At 30.9% G+C, this 27,313-nt stretch overlaps 1 protein-coding gene across 3 annotated transcripts in view; it reads left to right on the forward strand.

Moving 5' to 3' along the window:
• Positions 1-27,313, forward strand: part of LOC127737785 (beta-arrestin-1-like) — a 110,293-nt gene that overhangs the window by 33,243 nt on the left and 49,737 nt on the right. The window contains exons 1-4 of one of the 3 annotated variants that reach the window (XM_052248704.1): positions 5,409-5,661; positions 14,468-14,498; positions 21,462-21,522; positions 24,535-24,776. In XM_052248704.1, coding sequence (XP_052104664.1) covers positions 5,585-5,661; positions 14,468-14,498; positions 21,462-21,522; positions 24,535-24,776 — 411 coding nt within the window. In that variant the 5' untranslated portion in view covers positions 5,409-5,584. Of the gene's footprint in view, positions 1-5,408; positions 5,662-11,450; positions 11,546-14,467; positions 14,499-21,461; positions 21,523-24,534; positions 24,777-27,313 lie in introns of those variants that run through there. The other 2 variants (XM_052248706.1, XM_052248705.1) reach the window with 2 other exon arrangements.

The following is a 27,313-nucleotide window of genomic DNA, read 5'->3' on the forward strand; positions in this document are numbered from 1 at the left end:
TTTTTTTCGTCATGCTTGAAGATATTGACTTGATATTTGTTATCTAGTTTACACCATGACAAGTTATAGATCAAGTAAGCATTTTGTTCCAGTACAATTAATGTTTTACTGGTAGGGGACTATGTGTTGCCATGCAATACTCTCAGAATGCTTGTTCATAGTTGGTATATCAGAGTACTGTAGTTCACACATGGTGTCTACGAGTATTTTAGTTCACAGTTTGTATCTTAGAGTTCTTTCATTCACAGTTGGTATTTCAGAGTACTTTAATTTATATAATTTGTATCTCACAGTATTTGAAATTATAGGTTTTGTTGAGCTTGCGAAATTGTTTTTTTTTTTCACGAAAATCAAGAAATAGTGATCCTAGATTCCATCGGCGTCAGAGGCCTCAACATTTAGGTTCAGTTTGTGGTTAAAGCTTTTTGGACATCAACAACTTTGTCAAATATACATGGAATTTTATGAAATTGGGACAGAAGCTTCTTTATGACCAAAATAAAGTATTTAGAGCAAAATTTTGGAAATATTTATTTTCATTTTTCAGTATTTTACTGATAAATGGACTTAGTTTTTTTACAGTTAACAAGTAGATACAGTCTGGAGTTAAAGTTTGTTACACATCAGTTTGTCAAACCTTCATAGAGTTTTATTGTCGAGCCTGCGACTTTTGTCGCAGAAAGCTCAACATAGGGATAGTGATCCGGCGGCGGCGTTAGCTAACTTCTTAAAAGCTTAATATTTCAGAAGGTAGAAGACCTGGATGCTTCATAATTTGTATGTAGATGCCTTATTATATGGAGCTTCCGTCTGTTATATGCCCATTGTCCTTGACCTCATTAGCAAGGTTCAGTGACTACTTGAAAAAAAAAGTTAAGATTTTTTGTAATGTTAATTTCTCTCTTATTATGAGTAATAGGATAACTATATTTAATATGTGTGTATCTTGCAAGGTCCATATGCCTGTCAGACGGTTTTCACTTGACCACTACCTCATTTCATGGATCAGTGAACAAGGTTAAATTTTCATGGTCAAGTCCATATCTCAGATACTATAAGCAATAGGTCTACTATATTTGGTGTATGTAATGATTGTAAGGTGTACATGTCCAACTGACAGGTGTCATCTGACCTTGACCTCATTTTCATGGTTCAGTGGTTATAGTTTAGTTTTTGTGTTTTGGTCTGTTTTTCTATTACTGTATGCAATAGGTCAACTATATTTGGTGTATGGAAATATTTTACAATGTACATGCCAGTCTGGCAGGTTTTATTTGAACTTGACCTCATTTTCATGGTTCATTGCTCAATGTTAAGTTTTTGTGTTTTGGTCCGTTTTTCAAATACTGTATGCAGTAGGTCAAGTATATTTGGTGTATGGAAATAGTTTACGATGTACATGTCAGTCTGGCAGGTTTTATTTGACCTTGACCTCATTTTCACGGTTCATTGCTCAATGTTAAGTTTTTGTGTTTTGGTCTGCAAAAGGTCAACTATATTTGGTGTATGGAAATATTTTACGATGTAGATGTCAGTTTTGCAGGTTTTATTTGACCTTGACCTCATTTTCATGGTTCATTGCTTATGTTTAGTTTTTGTGTTTTGGTCTGTTTTTCTTAAACTTTCAGCAATAGGTCAACTATATTTGGTGTATGGAATGATTGTAAGGTGTATATGTTTGTCTGGCAGGTATCATCTGAACTTCACTTCATTTTCATGGTTCATTGGTCAATAAAATTGAGAATGGAAATGGGGAATGTGTCAAAGAGACAACAACCCGACCATAGAACAGACAACAGCAGAAGGTCACCAACAGGTCTTCAATGCACCGAGAAATTCCCGCACCCGGAGGCGTCCTTCAGCTGGCCCCTAAACAAATATATATACTAGTTCAGTGATAATGAACGCCATACTAAACTCCAAATTGTACACAAGAAACTAAAATTAAAAATAATACAAGACTAACAAAGGCTGTTCAGTTTTCCTGGTTAACCTTTGTTTCGTAGATACTATAAGCAATAGGTCAACTATGTTTGATGCATGGAATGATTTTAAGGTGTACATGTCTGTCTGGCAGGGTTCATCTGACCTTGACTTCATTTTCAGGGTTCATTGGTCAATATAGAATTTCCATGGTTTGGTCTGTTTCTTTTATACTATAAGCAATAGGTCATCTATAGTCTGTGTATGGAATGATTCTATTAAAGGTGTACATGTATTTCTGGCTTGGTTTATCTGACCTTGACCTCATTGTCTTGGATCATAAATGTTAATGTGATACTTGAAGTAAAACTTTATATGTAGGACTATCAACATAAAATCAATGGTCAGTATAGTTGGTAAGACATTTCTGTGTGTGCACTCTTGTGAAACTTTGGCAGTAGCTTTTTAACCATTAAGAGATAATGTCTGAAGCAAACCTTTGAAAATATTTTTTTTTCTATTTTTATACGCCCATTTACGGGACGTATTATGGTATACCGTTGACCGTCTGTCCGTCCGTCTGTCTGTCCGTAGTCAACATGTCGGACATTAATTCAAAAACTCTTTAACCAATATGCATGAAACTTTGATGAATTGTTTATATCTATTGACGTGAGCTCCCTTTCGTTTTTTATAAATTTCAGATTTACAGTTTCCGAGTTTTGGGGTTTTATTCAATAAAAAAGGGGGATTTTCCAGTTTTCAGACAATAACTCAAAAACAATTTCACCAATTTGCAAGAAACTTTGGTGAATTGTTTATTTCTATTGACATCAGCTCCCTTTTGATTTTTATAAATTTCAGACTATACGTTTCCGATTTATGGGGTTTTATTCATTACGAAAAGGGGGATTTTCTAGTTTTCGGACAATAATTCAATAATGCTTTCAGCATTTTTTATGAAACTTTGGTAAATTGTTTATATCTGTTTTTGTAAGCTCCCTTTTGAATTTTATAAATTTTCAATTTCTCATTTCCTAGTTATAAGATTTTATTTGTTTATAGTATGACATCAGATTTACTAAGTATTGCGCAACAGCACAGTGTATCGCACAACAGCAAGAAATCTTTTATATAACCAATTTCAAGTTCTTTGACTACATTTATTCAGAAACCTATAATATATCAAATTTTAAATTACAATCCAAATTCAGACCTGTATCAAGCTTGAATATTGTGTCCATTTTTGCCCAACTGTTCAGGGTTGGACCTCTGCGGGCGTATCCAGCTGCGCTCAGCGAAGCAGTTTATTGGTATTTTTCTGATAGAAACCCGCAGAACCCCTTATGAATTTTTATCATAGTGCTTTGATTCACAGTTGGTATCTTAGAGTACTTTAATTCATAGCTGGTGTCTCAGAGTACTTTAGTTCACAGTTGGTACCTCAGAGTGCTTACATTCACTGTTGATATTTCAGAGTACTTACATTCACAGTTGGTATCTTATAGTACTTTAATTCGTAGTTTGTATCTCCTCAGAGTACTTTAGTTCACAGTTGGTGTCTCAGAGTATTTTAATTCACAGTTGGTATCTTAGAGTTCTTTCATTGACAATTGGTATCTGAGAGTACTTTAATTTATGTAATTTGTATCTCGCAGTATTTGAAATCATAGTTTGTATCAAAGTACTTTTATTCACAGTTGGTAACTTGGTATATAATAGTACTTTAATTGATAGTGTACCTCGGAGTCCTTTAATTCACAGTTGGTATCTTACAGTACTTTAATTCAGAGTTGGTATCTCAGAGTACTTTAATTCACAGTTGGAATCTGGGAGTACTTTAATTTACAGTTGGTATCTCGGAGTACTTTTATTCACAGGTGGTATCTCGGAGTACTTTAATTCACAGTTGGTATCTCGGAGTACTTTAATTTACAGTTGGTATCTCAGAGTACTTTAATTTACAGTTGGTATCTCAGTGTACTTTAATTCACAGTTGGTATCTTACAGTACTTTTATTCACAGTTGGTATCTTACAGTACTTTTACTCAGAGTACTTTAATTCACAGTTGGCATATCGTTGTACTTTAATTCACAGTTGGTATCTTATTGTACTTTTATTCCCAGTTGGTATCTCAGAGTACTTTAATTCACAATTGGTATCTCAAAGTACTTTAATTCATATAATTTGTATCTCACAGTATTTGAAATCATAGTTTGTATCAGAGTGCTTTAATTCATAGTTGGTATTTTTTGAGTACTTTTATTCACAGTTGGTATATCAGAGTACTTTAATTCACAGTCATTACATCAGAGTATTTTAATTCACAGTATTTCTGATTAAGGACCAAATAAGCCTAAAACCATGGATTCTACTTGTAATATAATTTATCCAAACAGAAAATCATTTATGTTATAATTTTACCTAAGTCTTAGATTAAACCAAATTCATTTGATGTAATAATGTTGAATCATTATGCAAAACAAAAGTGATAAAGATTTGGAATAATTGTAATATTAATATTTACATGCAAAATGCTAACAAATCAACAGGCTGTATTAATTGATGGTTCATTTAGAATCAAGATTGGAATAATTTTACAATGTTTTAGATTACTAGCTATGAATTAGTATTTGAAATTTAAAAAACATTGATACATTTTAAATTTCAAATGCTGAAATTGGTGACTAATACATGAATTTATCTAATGGTTCCAGCTAAAATATATTGATTTCTATATATTAGTCACTTACATATGCTCTATACATGTTCTTAAAGCTATTGCCAGCTTCATGCAAAGGTTAACCATCATTGTTACATCATAATTGTTGACACATTGTAAATTATAGAGGGTCTTAGAATGGGTACAATACATTGTATAGAATAATATTTACGTAAAATGCAGCTTTTATTTGAATTCTAAAAGAAAAAGACCTGAAACAAATTGAAGGTTGCTGTCTCAATATATCCAAAACACCTTTTATTCATAAAAATAAATATATCGTTTGAAAAAAATAATGAATTCATATATCAAATTATGATAGTAAATCAAAGACATCTGATAAAAAGTATATTATTTTGAATATTAAGGGGAAAATGATCCTCAGCTCTTCCCCCAGTTGATAACACACATGCACGAACTACAGACAATGCACAAATAAATATGTGCAATTATAATTTTGTTAGATTATACATGATTTAGATGTCTTTTGATTATAGCGATGTTGGGTTGCTGTGTCTTTGTTAGTTACTGCAACATCTTCTTTAATTGATATTTAGGGAGATTATATAATTACTCAGACTTAAGATATTTGACACAACTGGTTTAAAATGTGGAAACTTTATTTACATAACTCCCAAATGTGTATTTTCTCTTGGAAAATAGAAATTTAAATTGCCTTACCATAATTCAAGAAGTGATTAATCAGTTGTTAAGAATCTTTCATAAGGATTTTGGACTGCAGTATAACTCCTCGGAGAGAAACATTCTTGTTTTAACAAAGAGATGGTAAATATAAGTAGAACTGGGTTCTTACTAGTTTGGTTTTGGCTGTGCAGGGGTAATGACTTTCCAATCACTATCAGTGAGAGTTTTGCCAAAACCTCGACAGTGAAAATACATTAACTGGGACATGAAGATGATTTATTCTGAGAAAAACAATGTACACTAATGTTTGTAAGGAATATTTTCAAATATTTATTGTGATTATAAGACAAGCGCCATTTTGGATGACAGGGTAAGATTGTACTTTAAAATTTCTGTTTATGCAGATTAAACTTAATGAATAGGGAACTTAGATGCTGAAGAAAAAATAATACAGTATTTTTTTGAAATGGGGTTAATGTAGAATAATCAGTATACATACAAAATATTATATTGGATTATATATCATTGATAAATTTACTCTGGCAAATTTTGAATTCCTAGATTGCTGTTGCTAAAACATATTAATCATGTCTTAATGATATCCCAAATGCAGTTATCTGATGGGCTTCTTTATCTGCTCAAAACATGTTTACAGCTGGAGAAGTACACATTTGCTTCTTACCGTAACTGTTATTTAATTAAATAAACTGTCAGAAACAATATGAAGGTTTTCTTATAATTATTTTGCAGAAAAAGACAGGAAAGTAGTTCAAACATAACTGATTTAGAAACAAAATGCAATTAAATTTTGTGTATGCAGTTTACCTCAACATTGACACAAAACTGTTACTAACAAATACACAATTACATTGTTTACATTGTTAAAGATTAAGTGCCACTAGAGAAGAAGGAACTAGTTTTCCTTTCCGGAGCACTTGAGTTCATCTTCTGTTTTTGATAGGGTTTTTCTTGATCTTATCTTTAGTTTACTGTGTAGTATTTTGGGGATTGTGGATTGTTGATTGTTGATTGTTGATTTTCTTCCATTTTGCCTATTGGAGGTTTGTTTTTTTCTTTGACTTATTTTTTGAAAGTCCTGATAAAAAATCAACTGTAAAAAATATTTTTGTTGACCATAATTTTTTCACAACAGATTTGATAGGTGATCTAAGAAGGATAGAATTCAAATGCAACAGACAGAAAATGGGTTTTACTTCAAACTAAGAAGATCTAATAAACAAGTATCAATCTTGTAGCTCTGAAATTATATAAAATGTGTGTAGCTAATTGAAATCAGTACATTGAGAGAATAATATACCGGGTATATAAAGAGCTGACACATAACTAAACATCTCAAATGGAGATATCCCTTTTGCCTTTTGAAATTGATCCTGTTATATATATCTCAAGGAAATGAAATGAAAATTAGTATGAACTCAGTGATCTTTAAACTATACATTTCCTTAAATTAGAAGAGATGAAATTTTAAAGGTATAATGAATGTTGATTAATTATTTTCTATATTGAACAGAGAAGTAATGAATCAGTTGGTAATGAATCAGTTTTTCGTCAGTGTTCCAATATTTTTCTGTTGCTTTAATTACTCAGGGATCTATATTTTGTGTTTAAATACTGAAGTCATATTTAATTGTTCCATAAGCTGATTTGTTTGAGGTTATTCTATTTTACCATTGATTTTTAATTTTTTACTTCTAAGACCTACAGTTCAAATTCAATTTTTAAAAGAGCAGCTGCATGTACCATTCAGTTTCTGTATATATATATATCTCAAGGAAATGAAATGAATATATATATGGCCTTGCAAAATAAGAAGTCAATGGTGTTGATCACACTATGAGGAAAACATGCAGAAAGTGGTATTATTTTGATTAACGCTTTTGCAAGTATAGCTCGGTGCATGGAAAAACCATATGGCATAGACATAATAGATGGATGATTAAAAAATAGAAAATACAGTTACATACATTGATGGACTCAATTTAGTATCTGACATAAATGCAGTTATTGCTGTGTTGTGGAATTAAATTTTTAATCATTCATGACAAATGATAAATAGAGTATGATGGTCATGATGAAAATAGTCCTTCATGAATAACTGAGCAATTAAAACATGTGTAGTCTACATAGAAAACTATGTAATGAGTAATTATTGTGTTTTTGTCCAGAATAATGCATGAAATGATTTAAAACTGGTTGTTGAGCATACAACAATCCATAAATCAATCCGTCAGTTTTTGCTATCTTAAAAATCCATAATATAAAGCAATGGTAATTAAGTGTAAGGGAAATCACCAACATGTAATTCATTTGCATTATTTTGCTCTGCTTTTAATCATTTTTTTTGTAGAAAATATGGTTGGGGCAAACATGAGTGTGTAGGGAAAAATGCATTATTTCTTATGAAGCAAGAAACTTTGCAATCTGATTGGTTAATTTCACGGGTGTAAATAGCATCTCACTCCAGGTAAACTATTGACCTGTGGGGATAAAAAACAAGTACCAAATTTAGTAAAACCTACAACTGATCAGTAGTTTCTGTGAGAGTATGTCAAGTTTCACAACAGAGAGGATAAAAAGGCATATATACTTGTGTATAATATGCTCCAGCAATGTCAAACTTCATTTTATTATCAGTTTTATACCCCAGTATGTAAAAATGTGTAGTGGAAGTTCTTCATAAGAATTTTCCTTCCAGTTAAAAAAATGAGTAAAGGAGTGCACCATAAGAAATAAATTTGTTTTGTTGGTGTATTCAGGAGTATACAGAACTTTACACCAGTGTTGAAATTTCCATACACCCCTTAGTACATAAAGATAACTATTATTGTCGAGCCTTCGACTTTTGTCGAAAAAGCGAGACATAGCGATCCTACATTCCGTCGTCGTCGTAGTCGTCGGCGGCGTCCACAAATATTCACTCTGTGGTTAAAGTTTTTGAAATTTTAATAACTTTCTTAAACTATCCTGGATTTCTACCAAACTTGGACAGAAGCTTGTTTATGATCATAAGATAGTATCCAGAATTAAATTTTGTAAAAAAAAAATCTTGTTTTTCCGTATTTTACTTATAAATGGACTTAGTTTTTCTGCCAGGAAACATTACATTCACTCTGTGGTTAAAGTTTTTAAAATTTTATTAACTTTCTTAAACTATCCTGGATTTCTACCAAACTTGGACAAAAGCTTGTTTATGATCATAAGATAGTATCCAGAATTAAATTTTGTAAAAAAAAAAATCCTGTTTTTCCGTATTTTACTTATAAATGGACTTAGTTTTTCTGCCAGGAAACATTACATTCACTCTGTGGTTAAAGTTTTTAAAATTTTAATAACTTTCTTAAACTATCCTGGATTTCTATCAAACTTGGACAGAAGCTTGTTTATGATCATAAGATAGTATCCAGAATTAAATTTTGTAAAAAAAAAAATCCTGTTTTTCCGTATTTTACTTATAAATGGACTTAGTTTTTCTGCCAGTTAACATGACATTCACTCTGTGGTTAAAGTTTTTAAAATTCTAATAACTTTCTTAAACTATCCTGGATTTCTACCAAACTTGGACAGAAGCTTGTTTATGATCATAAGATAGTATCCAGAAGTAAATTTGTAAAAATCAAAATTCCATTTTTTCCGTATTTTACTTATAAATGGACTTAGTTTTTCTGCCAGTTAACATTACATTCACTCTGTGGTTAAAGTTTTTAAAATTTTAATAACTTTCTTAAACTATCCTGGATTTGTACCAAACTTGGTTAGAAGCTTGTTTATGATCAAAAGTTAGTATCTTGAAGGAAATTTTTAAAAATTTTGTACCTGTTTATCAGTATTTTACTTATAAATGGACTTAGTTTTTCTTCCAGTTAACATCACATACAGTCTGCAGTTAAAGATTTAAAACATTTATTAGAGTCATAAACTATCCTGGATTTTTACCAAATTGGGACAGAAGCTTCTTACAATCAAAAGATTGTTTCGAAAGTAATATTGTTATTATTTTTTTTCCTCATTTTTGTTGAGCCTGCGATTAACAGAAAAAGTAGGCGAGACACTGGGTTCCGCGGAACCCTTACGAATTTTTATTTTCTTTCATCCCTTATTTTGTATGTATGATTTTTATGACTTGTTCCTGCAGGTTACTACTAAAACCACTAATGATGTTAATTGGACAATCATTATTGTTCCCATCATAGTGCTGTTACAACAACTCTCTCTTTCCTGCTAATTAAATGTATTTTATGACAACAGATTTAACTGGTTAAGACAGCTATTATTCCTAAGTTCTTGATTTATTTTCATATTTAGATAGAAACTATACATACTATTGTCACGAAAGTGTGTAGCAGTAGTGTTCTTGCGAACTTTTTTGTTTATATATATAAAATAGGGAGATGTGGTATGAATGTCATTGAGACAACTATCCACCATAGTCCAGTTGACGTTGATTTCAGTAACTGTATGTCACCTCAGGCGGCCTTCAACAATGAGAAAAACCACAGGCATTTGTCTTTGAGAAAAAAAAATTACCTCTATACATATGTACTGAATAGTAGGTAAACTATAAAAAAAAAGTCACTGACATGTCAGAATGTAAAATAATCAAATTTTATCTGACATACAATTTCACACTGGTGTCCTTCTTGAACTATGAAATAGAAATAAATTCATGTTGGTAATAGTAAAAGCAGAGTAAGAGGTCTCCTTTTGATTTTTGTATTGGAAGAACTGATTTATTACCTCTTTTACTGTGATTTTAACTGTGTTGAGGATGTGTAACACCTCTGAGGAGCCAAACATTTCTAGAATTAAACTTTTTGCTATTAACCTGATTTTTGGGTTTATATGACTGTAAAAAAAATTATTGGTGAAGAAAAAATCATATGGTGGTGCACTTCTTTTTTTGCTACGACCATTTGAAAGTACCCAATTTTGATGATTTTCCCATTTTTCATAAATTTTTACCCATTTTTGGGCTATTATCAGGAAAAAAATCACAGTTTCACAATTAAACTTTTTTTCATACTTTCACTTCAAAGATGAAGTGGACCAATCTGAATAGATTTAACTCAAAAAAACTAGAGGTAGGTGTTAATATAAGAAAGTACATGTATTATAAAATTTTGTTGCTTTTTCGTGTCAAATTTCCTATGCTGTCAATTTTGTAAATTTGGGATTTTTCTCTGTTTTTAGAACAAAAAGCATACTATTTCAACTTCTTTGTTATAAATGATTGAAAAAATACATATCTAAGAAATTTGAAAAGAAAAAATTGATATGGGATTTACATGTTTCTGGTAAAATCATTTCTTATACCCCTCACCCATTTTCTCGACATTTTGGCTAAAGAGACTGACTTGTTTGGTTATAAAATTTGAAATTTTTATTACTCAAAAACTACTTATTGTAAATACACAATTTTTTCACAGAGTTAAGTTGGATAATGATATTTTTTAAATTCATTGATATTTTCCACTGGTATCACATGTTTTGGAAATAATTTCCAGAACGAGATTTCAACGAGACTAAAACGTCAGAAGAATACATCCTTAAAGACTACAAACAAATTATACCATAATTCAAATTTTAGAAACAATGAAAAAACAAATAGAAGATAGAATGATCCATGGAATTAAATGATTTAAAGTACCTAGAATAAGAAAAGAAAAAAATCAGCTCATGGAAGATCTATGAAAATTACATTTCTCTTATGTATCTTATTTTTAAAAAAGAAACTTCAAGAGAAAAAATAAACAGTTTATATAGTAATCCAATACAAAATATGAAACACAAAGTTATGATTGGAAACTGTTTGTGAGATGAGTGTTACACATCTTCATGTACATATTGATTTTTATAGATCTTTTTAATGAACATTAATGTGCAAGAATTCTTTTTTATTGACATTTTTCACAGAAATTACAAACAGTGTGATCAACAGAATCAGTGTATTGATTGAGCTGATTGGCGTTCACCTGACTGTAATCACCTAAGGTCTTTGTCACGAACTTGTTCTTTTATTAATGTTACTTCATCAGCTTTCAGTGAAAATAGAAAAGTACTACACTTCAACGTGACAACAAAGCCGATTGAAAGTATCACATGTTAATGATATTAGTTAATTAAGTAAAAAGTCATTTGTTTAACAAGTCTTCATTGTGTGTGGTTGTTTCTCTGACCAACATGCCTTGTGCCAATAATGTGGGAGAAAGTCTCAAAATTTCAGCAAGTAAAACAAGGTAGGGTGTTGATATGTCTGTGTCTTTTCATCTTGCATTCATTTTTTTATGAGCTTATTTTTCATACTCTAGCTCTGTATTATCTAGTCAAATTAGTTAGTAATTCAATTTGATATCTAAAATTACAAATATTGTTTAATAAGTACTATTAAGTTGAATGAATAAGTACTATTAAGTGGAATAAATAAATACTAAATGAAATTTTAATGTAATAAAATGATTTAATTTGCATTATAAGAATTAATTGAAATAATTCATTTTAAATGGTCTTTGAACCATTGTCATATTATGTTTCTAAAATGCAAAAGCAAAGAAATTGTTATTTTTATGGATTAACGGTACTCAAAATATTTTTGCTGTTGTAGTCCATATTTACTTTTGGACATTTTACAAAATAAGGAAGGGATGAACTGAAGCAGGAAGCAATGTGGGAGGGTGGAGTAAGGAGTGTAAAAGTTCAAATAAAAGGTCAAGTGTTAAGATTAGCACTATTTCATCTCAAAACCCAACAAAAACATTTACAAGTACAAAATGTTAAAAATAAACATAATTTGTTTTAATTACATATATTTAATGGGTATGTCAATTAACTTTAAGCATCAAGTGTTCAAGTTCTGCCTACAATTATATGTTAATTAAGAATGCACAGTATTAAACAATACCTGTGCGTTTTTCCACTGTAGGGCAGCTAAAATTTACTTCTGAAGTGAAAATCTTTGTGGGAAATAGTTTATTTCATGAATTGAAATTAATAATCCATATGCTTTTAACCCCTGGAAGTGTTGAATGGAGAGATTTACTCTATATTAAAAAAATAGATGGAAAAAAAATAAGTCAAAAGAGTAATTTGCAATAGCAACATGTCAATAACTCTTTGTTACTTTTATTGTACAAACACAAGCTGCTTTGACTATAAACATCAAAAATGTTAATATTTTATGTGACAAATCACATTTTTTTAAGAACAGACTATACGACTTTATAAAGGGGAGATTTAATGTGAATTTCAGTCATCTAGCCTTGTAGAGAATTATCTAGTCGTTTTACAGATTCAGAACAAATTTGTCAATAATGTATCTGCTATCTAAAATTACAAATATGTTTCAAAAGTTTTATATTGGAATGAATACCAAAGCTACTTTTTAAAGCAATAAAATGATTTAATTTGCATTAAAAGAATTATACAGAAATAATTTATTTTTAATGGTCTTATGACTGCAAAAATATGAGTTGAAAGAAAGTTACTTACCAGTATACATTAACACAAGGTTTGACTTTGTTAATGGGTGTTGGTAGGAGAAATATATGATAGTGGTAGAGTGTACTGAGGATAGATTTGATTAAAACTTGATAAAAAACATTTACAAGTACAGAATGCTAAAAAAACATTTCTGTCAATTAACATCTAAGCATCACTTCAGAAAGTGTTCAAGTTCTGCTTACATTTATATAAGTGAATAAAGTAATGACATTATTATATAATATCTGTGCCTTCTACCATACCTGTGACATTATAAAAGACATATTTGATGCACTTGACTTGACAATGCAATATTTATTGATCTTCAAAACCAACATCCATGATTTTTACAGGTTAGTTAAGGTCCAGAACATATCAATATACATTTAAAACTCAACTATAAGTTATGAAATCTCTCCTTTATTTTATCCTGGTATATATTTGCATAATATACAAATTCAGAAATGTTTGCTGCTCTTGTTTTTGACTTTTTGTTAGATACTTGGAACTTTTTCCACTGGTCTATCCATATAGAAAATCTTATAAAATCCTTGTTATTTTTCAATAATTTAATTTTGGATGTAACGTGTCTTCTGATTGGCTGACGTTGTTTTGTTTATCAGCTCATAGACATAATTTTGTCATGTGACCGTGACGTCATCAACGTTTTTTCATGGTTTACTCCGGTTTAAAATGGAATTTAGAATTAAATTATAAGAAATGACTGTAAATATTTTTTCTGTCTATGAAGAAATAACATCAAAAATGTGGTGCACACTTTACGCGGGTTATTCAGTGTGCACCACATTTTTGATGTTATTTCTTCATAGACAGAAAAAATATTACAGTCATTCCTTAAAAGTTTTTGAAAGAAAAAAAGGTGCCAATGGTAAATAAATGAAAAATCTAGAGAGAGTCATCTACCACCAAACAATGTCTTATATCTCAAAAACAAGGACATGGACCTGTCAAATTTTTTTCTGCTTTTTTAGTTTGGTTATTTATACATTATCAAGTTATAACAGTCTTTTAAAAAGCTTGTTATTTTGAAACAGAGCAGCTAACATCCTTGATACTGAATTTGCTGTATATCAGAAGCTACATATATGGTGTAAATGCATAAACTTTTTAAAGTCTGACTCCTAATGTTGTCTTGCCAAGGATCCCCTTTCAAAATCCTAAATTTCGCCTTATCTTGAATCAGTGTGGGTAATTTAAAGGTATGGTATTAGATATGACATTTATATTTGATATGTAAAATGCAGTAAATTTATTGTAAAATATATTTACTGTAAATGCAGAATTTTTTGTATGCTTTTATAAAATTATCAAAAAAAATTCTTAATTTACAGTATAGGAAAATTTTATGATTGAGCATTTCTGAAGTGTAGATTTTTTATTCAATTCTATTCCATAACCTTGATGACACAGATAAAGATTTAGATAACATACATAAATTGGAAGGTTATTGTTTGTGTTAATATGCGTTCAAATAATGTACAATTACAAGTAGTTAAATTAAGGATTTCAAACCAGTGCATAATGCTTTCCATGATCTTCCAATACGGCCAGTGTTTTATGAAAGTTTCCTAATTTGTGACCATCTTGATTGGTTTACACGTGAAACTTGAGTGTTTGTATCTGATAATCAACTTTTAATGAAATAAATTTTTCTTTTTCAGAGTTTTCAAGAAAAGCAGTCCAAATGCAAAAGTAAGTATTGATTTTCGAAATTTTGGAAATTATCAAACTATATACAGAAAACAGTCAAACCTAATTGTAATTTGCCTTATTTTTCTTTTTGCAATTAGTACATTTTTTTTTCCAAATTATGGTGTATAAGATAAATTTTCTGTTGCAAAATGAAGTGGTGTATTGACAGAAGTTCCCAACCTAAAAACACAGTTTTCTTGCAATATTTAGTTTTTGTATTGCCTCAACTAAGTAAACAATGTAAGACTTAGGCGTGCTGTTAACAGCAACAATGTGTTTGTAAGTAGGTCAGTTTAAGGGCCTTCACTAATAGTAGGTCCATGAAATTGGTACGCAGTTTTAAAAGCATTTGAACATCTCATTTCCATGGAGATTATTTGGTCCGCCTCTTATGTCATGATTTATATTGACTTTGAAACTTACTATGAAATACTGTGAAACTATTTACTGGTGTAGTGGAATTAACCATATATGGATTCTAAAAAACTCTAAAAGAACTTCTAGATAATTTTAAATCTTGATCTCTCTCTGAAATTTACAACACTTTATACCACCATGCTCCATTTGAAATTGAAAAATCGTCTTAATAAAGAAATAATCCACAATTTTTTTCAATATAAAAATAGTAGCATACGCTATACATTTAGTGCTTTGGGATACCATACGGCATATTTTGTTAATAGTGAACAAAAAGGTACACAGAGGGACAAGTGATAAGTATGCTGGAGTTTCTTATTGACAACATATTCGTTGAATTTGGAGGTAGACTTTTCAACAAATTGTCGGCATTCCTATGAGAACGAACTGTGTGCCTCTCCTGGCCGACCTCTTCTTATTTTCATAATGATATGAATTGTAGTTCATTCAGACACTAATGTCAAAAACAAGAAGATCAAAGAAGCCAGATCATTGAATTTCACATTCAGATATATTGATGATGTTCTTACCATTTACAATCCAAACTTTTCTGATTGGGTTCCATTAATATATCCTCCAGAACTAGAAATTAAAGAAAAACAGACACAGCTTCCTCTGCCTCATTTTTAGACTTATACCTCGATTTGACATAAGTCACGGTTGCGAAACACGTGACTTCGTCGTGATCAGTTTCACGGAAAAATGGTGCCCGTCAAATTATTATAGTTCGCTTGGATGTAAACTTTAAAAGTAAGTATTTACATATCATCGTGTTCACACATAGGACCCCCCTCATCATATGCGTATTTTTCGTGCGAATATTTTAATGCATTTAAAGTTATATTTCACTGTTGGTTTCATAGAGAACATTCACAAACTATTTCAGACCTGCTGAAGATTGTTTGGGTTGGTGTTAACGATATGACCGTAAAATCACTGTAAATCCATTTGTGTGTCTTATTTTCACCAATCGTGTACAGAAACTTACCCAAATTTACTAATTCATTCATATAAACTAGCGTCGGTGTATATTTTTGACATTATTGCGAACTGAACGCAATAATATTTTTTTTGTCAATAAATGATCAGTGTACACGATATGTTTAAGTGATCAGTTCCACGGTTTAATTCTGAAACAGTATGATAAGATCACATTTAATGTTTGTGGTTGTAATATTGATGAACTGCAGAGTGCACGTTTTGTCTTTTGTTTTGTATTCCCTTTTTAGGCAAAGGAGAATATATTACTGTTAACGAACATTTGGTTGGAATGAATACAGAGCGCTTTGTGTGCCCTTGTACTTTCTCACGTTTTGGAGAAGGATAATGTCCCTCTGATATCTTTCGCACTCTCTCGTATTGTGACAGTGTATGGCGATTTTTATAATATCCTCATTAAATTCCTGTCTGTAATGTTGCAAAATTGATATTGTCTATTTGGTTAACTCTTTGGCTGTCTGACAGTTTTTTCTCGATGCTTTTGGAGTTGCTGTGAAAGCTTTGTTTTTTCCGCATAATGGGACCTATAATCAGAGAAAACTAGATATTGGCAATACCCCCATCCCACTTTCTGCTCTGCCATATGCACGAGTATAGTTCCACATATTTTAGATTAGACAGTGATGTTGGCATACAACTTCAAATTGTTACGCTGTCTGTAAGACACAAATGATGACCCCGCCTGACCATAAGAAATTATAAATTTAACAATTTGTATGATGATGTAACTGAAGGAGGACAAACCATTATCTGTTTATGCAGCTACATGTAGTACAACAAACAACCAATAGTCCAACTGCCTGTCTTTTCCAGAAAATTTGTAAAAAAAATAAAATCCTGTGGCCATGCACACCTACTTTCTGTGTTTGAACATCTTACAAAATATTAAAGCTGACCGTATCTTCAAAACCGTAGGAGGAGATAGCTAGACAAACAATGTATCCTAATCCGGACAGACGGACAGCAATAATCCTAGATAACACACACAACAAATGAAGTTTTTCTGAAGTTATGCATTTTTAAGATCCACTTGTAAAGTCTGTCGTCAAGTACTTTAAGTAAAAAAATGTTATTCGAACACACCGACTCTGCTGTTATGACTCATCAGTACGATCATTGACCAGAATATTTCTTTTTTAAGTACTTTGAAGTTTTAATGTTATTAAATCAACCTGCAGTGTAATCATATAACAATAATAGAATCTGAAGCGAGATGATGTAGCAAATATTTTTGTTTTAAACGTTTCAAGACAGAATTCTCAACTCAAACACGCCCGAACATTAAAAGGTGCACTTGGCTTTTTCTTTTCGATGCAATTATTGCCCATTTTTAGGATCCCCCAAAAAAACTATCTTTGGGAGCAGAGATGCAAATTAATATTTAAGAAAGATAAATCTATTATCTTTCTTTGGAATTTTTTTTCGGCGGAATTTATACTTATGCACAAAAAAAGATCCACTTTGAATTGAACCGGCTACACTAGATTGTTTAATGAAAATTTGTCTATAATTTAAAAGTTTACAAATATCTCGAAGCTCCGTTAAGTTAAAGTTATATGTTCCTTTATTATATCTTTAAAAGCCTAAAAAACAGATGTAAACAATTTAAATATACCAATTTAGCTTTTTCTACCTTCTCTGCTCTGGCAAAGAGTTTAATTTCTTGTTTAATTTCAACTGGATTTCCGCCATTTTCCCAGATAAACCTAATATGATCTTATCATACTGATTCAGAATTAAACCATGGAACTGATCATTTAAACATATCGTGTACACTGATCATTTATTGACAAAAAAAATATTATTGTGTCAGTTCGCAATAATGTCAAAAATATACATCGACGCTAGTTTAAATGAATGAATTAGTAAATTTGGGTAAGCTTTTGTACACGATTGGTGAAAATAAGACACACAAATGGATTTACAGTGATTTTACGGTCATATCGTGTACACCATCCCAAACAATCTTCAGCAGGTCTGAAATAGTTTGTGAATGTTCTCTATGAAACCAACAGTGAAATATAACTTTAAATGCATCAAAATATTCGCACGAAAAATACGCATATGATGAGGGGGGTCCTATGTGTGAACACGATGATATGTAAATACTTACGTTTAAAGTTTACATCCAAGCGAACAATAATAATTTGACGGGCGCCATTTTTCCGTGAAACTGATCACGACGAAGTCACGTGTTTCGCGACGGTGTAAGTGGTCATCTCAGTACTAGAATCTATGACAAACGAGACGATTTTAATTTTGAAATTATAAATTTTTCCCCCACCTTAGCAGCAATATACCTGAACTTCACCTGCATATGGAATATACATTTCCCAACTCCGTTTTGAATTTTCCTTGGAGTTCGGTATTTTTGTTATTTTACTTTTTACTTAGTTTACATGCAGAGGCGGATTTTGTGGGAAAATTTGGTTGATTATATAGGGAATCACTGAAGCTTGACTGGAGCGGGCCCCCTCTTATGAAAATTTCTGGATCCGCCACTGACATGTTAAAGTTTGTGATTATGTCAGTTTAAGGGGAAGCACTGAGTGTTTAGGTCAATGACATTTGGTATGCAGTTGTATTAGCATTTACACATCACAATCATTCCATGTGGTGTGGACACTGTTTATGACAAAACATATTTTTTGTAAATTGATTTGGAGCTTAGAAGTGAAAGGTTTTGCACTACAGCAGTATATTGACCTTCAAAGATGAAAATATTTATGATTTACTAATTAAAACAATTTACTCTATCATGTAATTCCTAGGTATTAATGGTTCAGCATATGATCAGAGGATGTTAATTGTATTTGACATTTTATCTGCTGTGTTCTGATGAGAGAGAGAAATCAATAGATATTTTCTGTAATATCTGAAGGGCATTATGAGTGAAGAAGAAATTATTAAGCATCCTTAATACAAAAATGACAAAATATTATCAATTTGAATAATTGGTTGTTTAGAGTACAAGTATCTTACACTTGAATTTTTACTTTGTTCAGTTGTATGCCTGCATACTAAAGATATTTGACATTCCAATTATTTTCAATACAACGACAAAACAATAAGGATTTATGTGTGCTGCATTCTTGTTATTCTGAAGGCTTCATGTTTTTCTTTACTTTTCTCATAATTTTGCTGGAAATGTAAAAAACCCAATAGAAAATAAATTAGTAAAAAGGAATTGAATATGATAGCAGCGTTACAGTCTAAAGAATCTATCACTTCTTGGAAACTGTTTGTTAGAATTCCATCAAACTTGAACAGATTCTACTACATGACATGTTATGCACCTGTTATTTAAATTTATGATCGTTTTTGTATTCCAACACCTGTTCCTTTTAAGTTATATCTGCTCCTATTATTGGAGACAACAAGCAAAACATGTTTTCAATGGAAAAAAGTAAAATCACAAAAATACTGAACTCTGAGGAAAATTCCAAAAGGAAAGTCCCTAATCAAATGGCAAAATCAAAAGCTCAAACACATCAAACGAATGGAAAACAACTGTCATATTCCTGACTTGGTACAGGAAGACTCTACAATTTTATACAACAGCAAACAAATTTTGAGGTCGTATATTGCTATCACGTCGTCGTCGTCATCGTCCGAAGACATTTGGTTTCCGGAAAATAACTTTAGTGTAAGTTTATGGATCTCTATGAAATTTAACCAAAAGGTTCAATACCACAAAAGGAAGGTTGGGATTGTTTTTGGGGGTGATGGTCCCAACCGTTTAGGAATTAAAGGTCAAAAAGGGGCCCAAAACAAAAAATATTTTTTGGGGGGAGGTCAATTTTTTTTTCTCAAGATTTAAGAATTTGTCAATTTTCCAAAGAAAAATTTGGGGTCACAATTTATTTTTCTAATTCTTTGTATATAGTCTGAAAACAGATTTACTAAGTATTGTGCGACAGCACAGTGTATTGCACAAAATCCTCAATTGAATATAAATTCAAATCATATAACCAATTTCAAGTTCTTAGACTACATTTATTCTGTGTCAGAAACCTATGATGTGTCAAATATTTAATTACAATCCAAATTCAGACCTGTATCAAGCTTGAATATTGTGTCCATTTTTGCCCCAACTGTTCAGGGTTGGACCTCTGCGGTCGTATCCAGCAGTGCTAGGCGAAGCAGTTTATTTACATTGCAGCTGTTCAATTTACTAGTTTTATCATGATTATAGATTATGTATTTGATAGATGCCCTGCTTTGAGTTGACTTTAGATTTAATTGGTATCCTTTGCAGTATTTAAATTACAGTAACTTCTTAAATTCACTGCCCATAAATGCTTCAAATAAATTATAAACTAGCTTCATGGGAAATATTTTTTGAAAATATCAATGCTCACATTAAAATTCAATGTATTATTTAACAGTCTAGTTCTGATTTTAATAACTTAGTTTAAATGCAAACTGTGACTGTATATATTTGCAAATATTGTACTGGTATGTAAGTGAAAAAAATTGATACAGTGACTTACACGCCACATCAAGTGGACAATTTTATTTACTTTTCAAAAAGAATTTTGACATACAAAAATATCTTATTAGCCTACCAGAGTAATTTAGAATTTGGATTACAAAATTAAGAACTGCAAATTTACAATTACCTACAAATTACTTATTAAACTGGTCAATGTATAATATACCAAAATAAGAAAGAATATGTAACTTTTGTAAAGAACATATTGGTGATGAATACCATGTATTATTCATCTGTAAAAATTCAGATATAGTTGAATTAAGAAACAAATATTTACCACAATGTGATAGAAATAATCCAAACTATGCCAAAACGGAAGGTCTTCTGATACTTTGCAATACTGAATTATAATAAGAAATTGTCAATATTTATTAGAAAATCATCTATTTAAATTTATAATGTCATATTCATTTGTAGCTAATCACATGCTAAATATATATATATTATCACCTATGACATTTTGTTACAAACTGTAAATGTGTCATAGTGTTTTCAAATAAATCTAGAAAAAAATCTTAAAATCTTGAAAATTAAGAATTTATAGATGAATATATATATATATATATAATCAGGATTATTCTGCAGAATAATACTATTTACCAATTATGTTTAAAAATGAACATTCTACACCAATATCTGTTTTTAGACCTGATGAAGTTTATTATTGCATTAATTGGATTTTTAATCCATTTTGTTTTGAAATATTGATGAAATGATAACATGCTATTAGGTAAATGAACAAAATGTCATGCATTATTGAAACAAATAAAAATCTTTAATTATGGCTGTGCTAATACTGTGCCAGTTATGAAGTGTACAGAGGAGGGAAAGACACACACCTTGTATATAAATAACAAAGACTAAGTGTATATGATATAGCTTTTTCAATATCAATAATCCACCTGGCAAAGTTCTTGGGATTACATAGGTGTCTTAGGTTGATGCTGGTGTTAATATATTGAAAAAGCCATATAATCTCTATTTATCACATCATTAAAATGTGATAATTTCAATGTGATATATTTATTTTATGCAATTCCTTTATGTTTTAGATTACAGCCTACCTGGGAAAAAGAGATTTTATAGACCACATAACACATATAGATCCTATAGGTTAGTACTTGTGTGAATAAGGGGAAACTTCTATCATGTTATGGACAGTTGTAATTTTCAACTAGTGTAAAAAGAATATAAAAGGCAATAGGACAGATGATAAATGCTCTTGTTCACACAGAATTTATGTATTCATCATAAAGTTTTTAAAAAAAATCATTGTCTTGAACATTTTTACATGAATAAACAAAGTTTTTGATGAAATTGATTAGCATTACAAATTTTGTGTATTTATTAAGTTAATTTGCAAGTACAGTTTGATTAATAGTTGTTTTTTGCATTACGTCAAGTGGCAAATATTTCACGCATATTGAAGACGAGGAAGTATTCTACAGTGAATGATGATAATCCAGTAAACATGCTAATCCATTTATGGTTTTGTCGATACTTAAAATGGATTTCAGAAATTACCAAAACATGAAAAATATTGGGACAGTACAACAGACCACTTAAACCACCATAGATTACCCATTGCCTTCAACAATGAACAAAACTAAACCGCATAGCAAGATATAAAAGGCAGCAACATAACAAATGTAAAACAATTCAAATGTTTACCTGAAGTCAACATGTGCCTATCCCAAGTCAGGAGCCTGTACTTCAGTGGCTGTCGTTGTTCATGTCAGGGCCTTTTATAGATGACTATATGGTATGGGTTTTTCTCATTGTTGAAGGCTGTATGGTTGCCAATAATTACTTACATCCAGTTCATTTGAACTTTGGTTTATAGTTGTCTCATTGGCAATCCTACCACATGTCCTTATTTTTTATAATGAGCAATTTTGGTTTTAACACTTGATATTTTTCAAAACAGATCTGCTAGAAAATTGGTTAAAAATGGTATGCACGAAAATTTTGAGGATTTTGGTTGTAATTAATGTCAAAGCTGGTTTCATGTACCTATTTTTGTATGAGCCAAGATGTTTTTTAATACAAGATGAATGTTTTCTGATTTTTTCTGATTTTATGAATATTCCTTCAATTCTTCATATTGTTCCATGTAAAAATGAATGTAGTTCATACCAATTATAGAATTGTATATTAAACTAAAAATTCTAATACATTTGTAAATCTTAACTTATATTTATTAATAAGGTTAAATGATCATGCTACATTTATTACATAAAGTTTGCATTATATACAATGTATACTTGAAATATGATGAACAGGTTATAAAATTATAATTCACAGAATATTTCTAAAATAAAAAATCAATTTTAGCCTGAATTTTACACTCTCTAAAGTGTAGTTTAATATCAGTTAATCATGCTGAAATGAATCCTTTAAAGTGTTGATTGGTTTGAAGAAACTTTACAGAAATTTTCCCAGGGCTTCGTTTCTAAATATCACTATGGTACAATCAGACTGTTATAATGAAAGCATTTCTAATCTTAGGTAATTCAGATCAACATTACAAGACTGATGTTAGATCTAGGAGTACAGACCCAGTAGGAAGATTGCTTTTACAAAACTATTGTGAATGACATTCTTTTCAAAATTGAAGGGTATTTTATGTTGAAACAGAAATAAATCAACATCTTTGTAAGACATTCTGTGTAGGATTACTCTATTTGTAAATACTGTCAGAATGGTTTCTGTCAGATCAACATAAATATAGGATATTGAAAAATAAATTATGCAATAAGATAAACAATAATATAAACAAACTAATTGCTTTATTCAAATCACAGTGCAAAGACCTAAGTGTTTAAATCATAACAGAATATAAGTGCAATAACATTCAGATATCTTACGTAGTACATCAAATTATCGCCATTACATGTACATGTATATATAAGAAAAGGACACAGCCTAAACAGTTAGCATTAAATATAAACATAAAACTAAAGATTAAAATAATATTTAAATGTATAAAAATATATTTTACTGATTCTTGTTAACCATTTTTATGTGCAAAAACAGAACAGGTGAAAAAAAATTCACATTTAACCAAAAAAGAAATAAGTAAAGAACAATGCTGTGGAGCTCTAAAGCTTTCTGTAATGACCAAACAACAACAGTCTGTAGATCTAAAGCCTTCTGTAATGACCAAACAACAACAGTCAATAGCTCTAAAGCTTTCTGTAATGACCAAAACAACAACAGTCTGTAGCTCTTAAGCCTTCTGTAATGAGAAAACAACAATACTTGGAAGCTCTGAAGACTTCTGTAATGAGAAAACAACAACAGTCAATAGCTCTCAAACCTTGTGTAATGAGAAAACAACAATACTCAGTAGCTCTCAAGCCTTCTGTAATGAGAAAACAACAATACTCAGTAGCTCTCAAACCTTCTGTAATGAGAAAACATCAATACTCAGTAGCATTCAAACCTTCTTTAATGAGAAAACAACAATACTCAGTAGCTCTCAAACCTTCTGTAATGAGAAAACAACAATACTTAGTACCGGTAGCTCTCAAACCTTGTGTAATGAGAAAACAACAATACTCAGTAGCTCTCAAGCCTTCTGTATTGAAAATGAACAATACTCGGTAGCTCTCAAACCTTTTATAATGAAAACAAAAAATATGCTCGTCAGCTCTTAAATCCTTAATTCCATTAGGATTTTAGTATAGTCAATATGTTTGACTTACGTAAAACTAATTACTGTAAATTCAGAAATTATTACGAGGTTTTTATTAATGGGAATAATGCGACTACTTGAGTATCGCAATAATAAGAACTCGCATTCTGTTATCAAATACATATATCGTAATAATTAAACTCGCGTTTTTGTTAATTCTTAAGAAATTGCAATAATAAATGCACGCAATAATTTCTGAATTGACAGTATATAACTGGTGATGCATGTATAGTAGGTCATATGTCTTACCCTGTTGTGTCCCACTCTCACTGTTATTTTAATTTCAACTGTCATTTGAGGGAATGTGGAGTTATTAAAATGAATACAAATTTTTTAAGTGTAAGAAAAAATCTATTGTCAGATCAGGCATTTTATTTTTTATTAGAAAATATCATATAAATTAAAATGTATAATTAATGTTATTTCAGATGGTGTAGTACTGGTTGATCCGGACTATTTAAAAGAAAGAAAAGTTTTTGCACATGTATTGGCAGCTTTCCGTTATGGCAGGGAGGACCTTGATGTCTTGGGACTTACATTTAGGAAGGACCTTTTTCTGGCCTCCATGCAAGTTTATCCACCTATTAAAGACCAACAAAGACCATTAACAAGGCTTCAGGAAAGATTAATCAAGAAACTAGGGCCAAATGCTTATCCTTTCTTCTTTGAGGTAATTTTTCATTGCAGTATTTTTTTATTTATATATTTGGAATATGAATGAAGATTTGGTATGATTCTTATAAGTTATACATTTAAAACCAGAAACAAACACAGATACCAAATTAAGGGTTCACAGACTTCGGGCAAGCTCTTATATTCTGTAACAGGTTTAAACCAGTTTTCAACAATGTTTAGAATTTCCATAATTATTTTTCATATTTTTGTGAATGATGATGGATGTATTGTTATAATTATAAAAATAAGAAGATGTGGTAGTATTGCCAATGAGACAACTATCCACCAGAAACCAAATGACATAGAAGTTAACAACTAAAGGTCCCAAATGACATAGAAGTTAACAACTACAGGTCACCACCTTAAAGCCTTCAACAATGAGCAAAACCAATACCCAATAGTAAGCTATAAAAGGCCCTGAAATGACAAATGTAAAACAATTCAAATGAGAAAACTGATGGCCTGATTAAGGTACAAAACAATAAACGAAAAAAAAATATAACAAACAGCAACAAACACCATCCATTGAATTACAGGCTCCTGACTTTAGGACAGGCACATACAGTATGTGGCAGTGTTAAACATGTTTGCTGGCGCCAAACCCTTCCCCTAACCTTGGACAGTTAATCTCGGGTGAGCTGTGAAATTCTGATATTAACGCCAGATGATATAAATACATTAACATAATGACATTATTTATTTATTGATGTTATATTAATATTTTTGTTTATTTGTCAACATATTATAAAAATACTAAAGTTATATCTAACTCCCTTTCAATTTTGACCATTTTTGAAGGTATTTAATGGCTGAAAACATGAATATTCAACCTACAGAAATCCTAGCTTTACTTTACACATAAGGCCATGTTTTGTTCAGTAACTTTATTACCTCCCATGCATGGTCATAAAACTTGGGTTGAGCAAATATAAAAATATAAAAATACATGCAATAGAATTTCAGAGGTTGATTATAATTAACCTTTAAGGAATTGCCTTTTGTTCAATATATCTGTATTTTGAAATAAAAGTGAATGATTTTTGTATGTGAATAATTGGAGACATTTACTGCTTCATTTGTCGATTACTGTTCAAGTTAACACAATAAACTGTGATTAACTTCATTTCTTCTCAAACATTGGAAATGAAATTGTCTTTTAATTCATTTATGTGCAGTGTTAAGATAAGATGGTAGCCATAATCCATTTCATTTCATCAATTGAATTGCCACAACATGTTTGATTCTGACAAAATGCAATCTGATTAATTTGAAATAAATGAAAAACTTTGATATTATACAAAGTAAGTCTTATACTTACTTACATTTTTCTAATTACTATTACTTGAAGTATGAATTTATCATATTCTAAAGAAATTTTATACAACATCATGATTTGATTTTTTCTAATGATTTTTCTCTGTTTCTCAATTGATGCAAACACCAAAAATGGACAGAATTCCTTGCTTTGTTTATGTCATCCATTTCACTTTTCACTTGTTTTTATGCCCCTGCAACTAAAAGTTGGGGGGCATATTGTTTTACCCCTGTCTGTCCATCCGTCTGTCCTTCCGTCCGTCCCATTATGGGTGTATAGTTATTCCACATAACTCCTCCTACAGTTTGAATGCTAGGAAGTTTTCACTTTGCTGGCTGTTTGTACATATATTGGAGGTGTGCATGTGGTTAGGGTTTGGATTTTTATTAATATTTGCTCTTTTGCGAGATAATTGAACTTTGTCATGTTTGGAGTATAAGAGGTGCATAACCTTATAGTTATTCCGCATAACTCCTTTTTCAGTTTGAATGCTAGGAAGTTTTCACTTTGCTGGCCGTGGTCAGGATTTTGATTTTTATGCCCCACCTAGGGGCATTATGTGTTTCGGTCTATACGTTTGTTCATTCCTTCTTTCGTTCGTCTGTCCGTCCGTCTGTCCTGCTTCAGGTTAAAGTTTTTGGTCAAGGTAGTTTTGGATGAAGTTGAAGTCTTATCAACTTGAAACTTAGTACACATGTTCCCTATGATATGATCTTTCTAATTGTAATGCAAAATTAGAGTTTTTATCCAAATTTCACGGTCCACTGAACATAGAAAATGATAGTGCGAGCGGGGCATCCATGTGATAACTCCTCCTACAGTGAACCATAGACCTATGTGCTCCCATTTACATTTTATTCTAAAATAACACTAAGCATCTGCGGGGGCATCATTTGTGTCTCCCAGACACAATAATATCTCAAAGAAATTCCTACATTGACTTTGTTATAATACAGATACTTCAGAGTGGAGTGCGGGGGCATCACTTTGTCTAGTTTTTAATTACTGCAAATTCAGAAATTATTGCGTGCATTTATTATTGCGATTTTTTAAGAATGGACAAAAATGCGAGATTATTTATTGCGATTTCAGGAAAATCTGCATATTGATATCTGTATCAGATACCAGAATGCGAGTTCTTATTATTGCGATAATCAACAAGTCGCATTATTCGCATTAATTAAAACCTCGCAATAATTTTTGAATTTACAGTACTT

Source organism: Mytilus californianus, unplaced genomic scaffold (genome assembly GCF_021869535.1).
Source record: "Mytilus californianus isolate M0D057914Y unplaced genomic scaffold, xbMytCali1.0.p SCAF_4, whole genome shotgun sequence".
Lineage (NCBI taxonomy): Eukaryota > Metazoa > Mollusca > Bivalvia > Mytilida > Mytilidae > Mytilus > Mytilus californianus.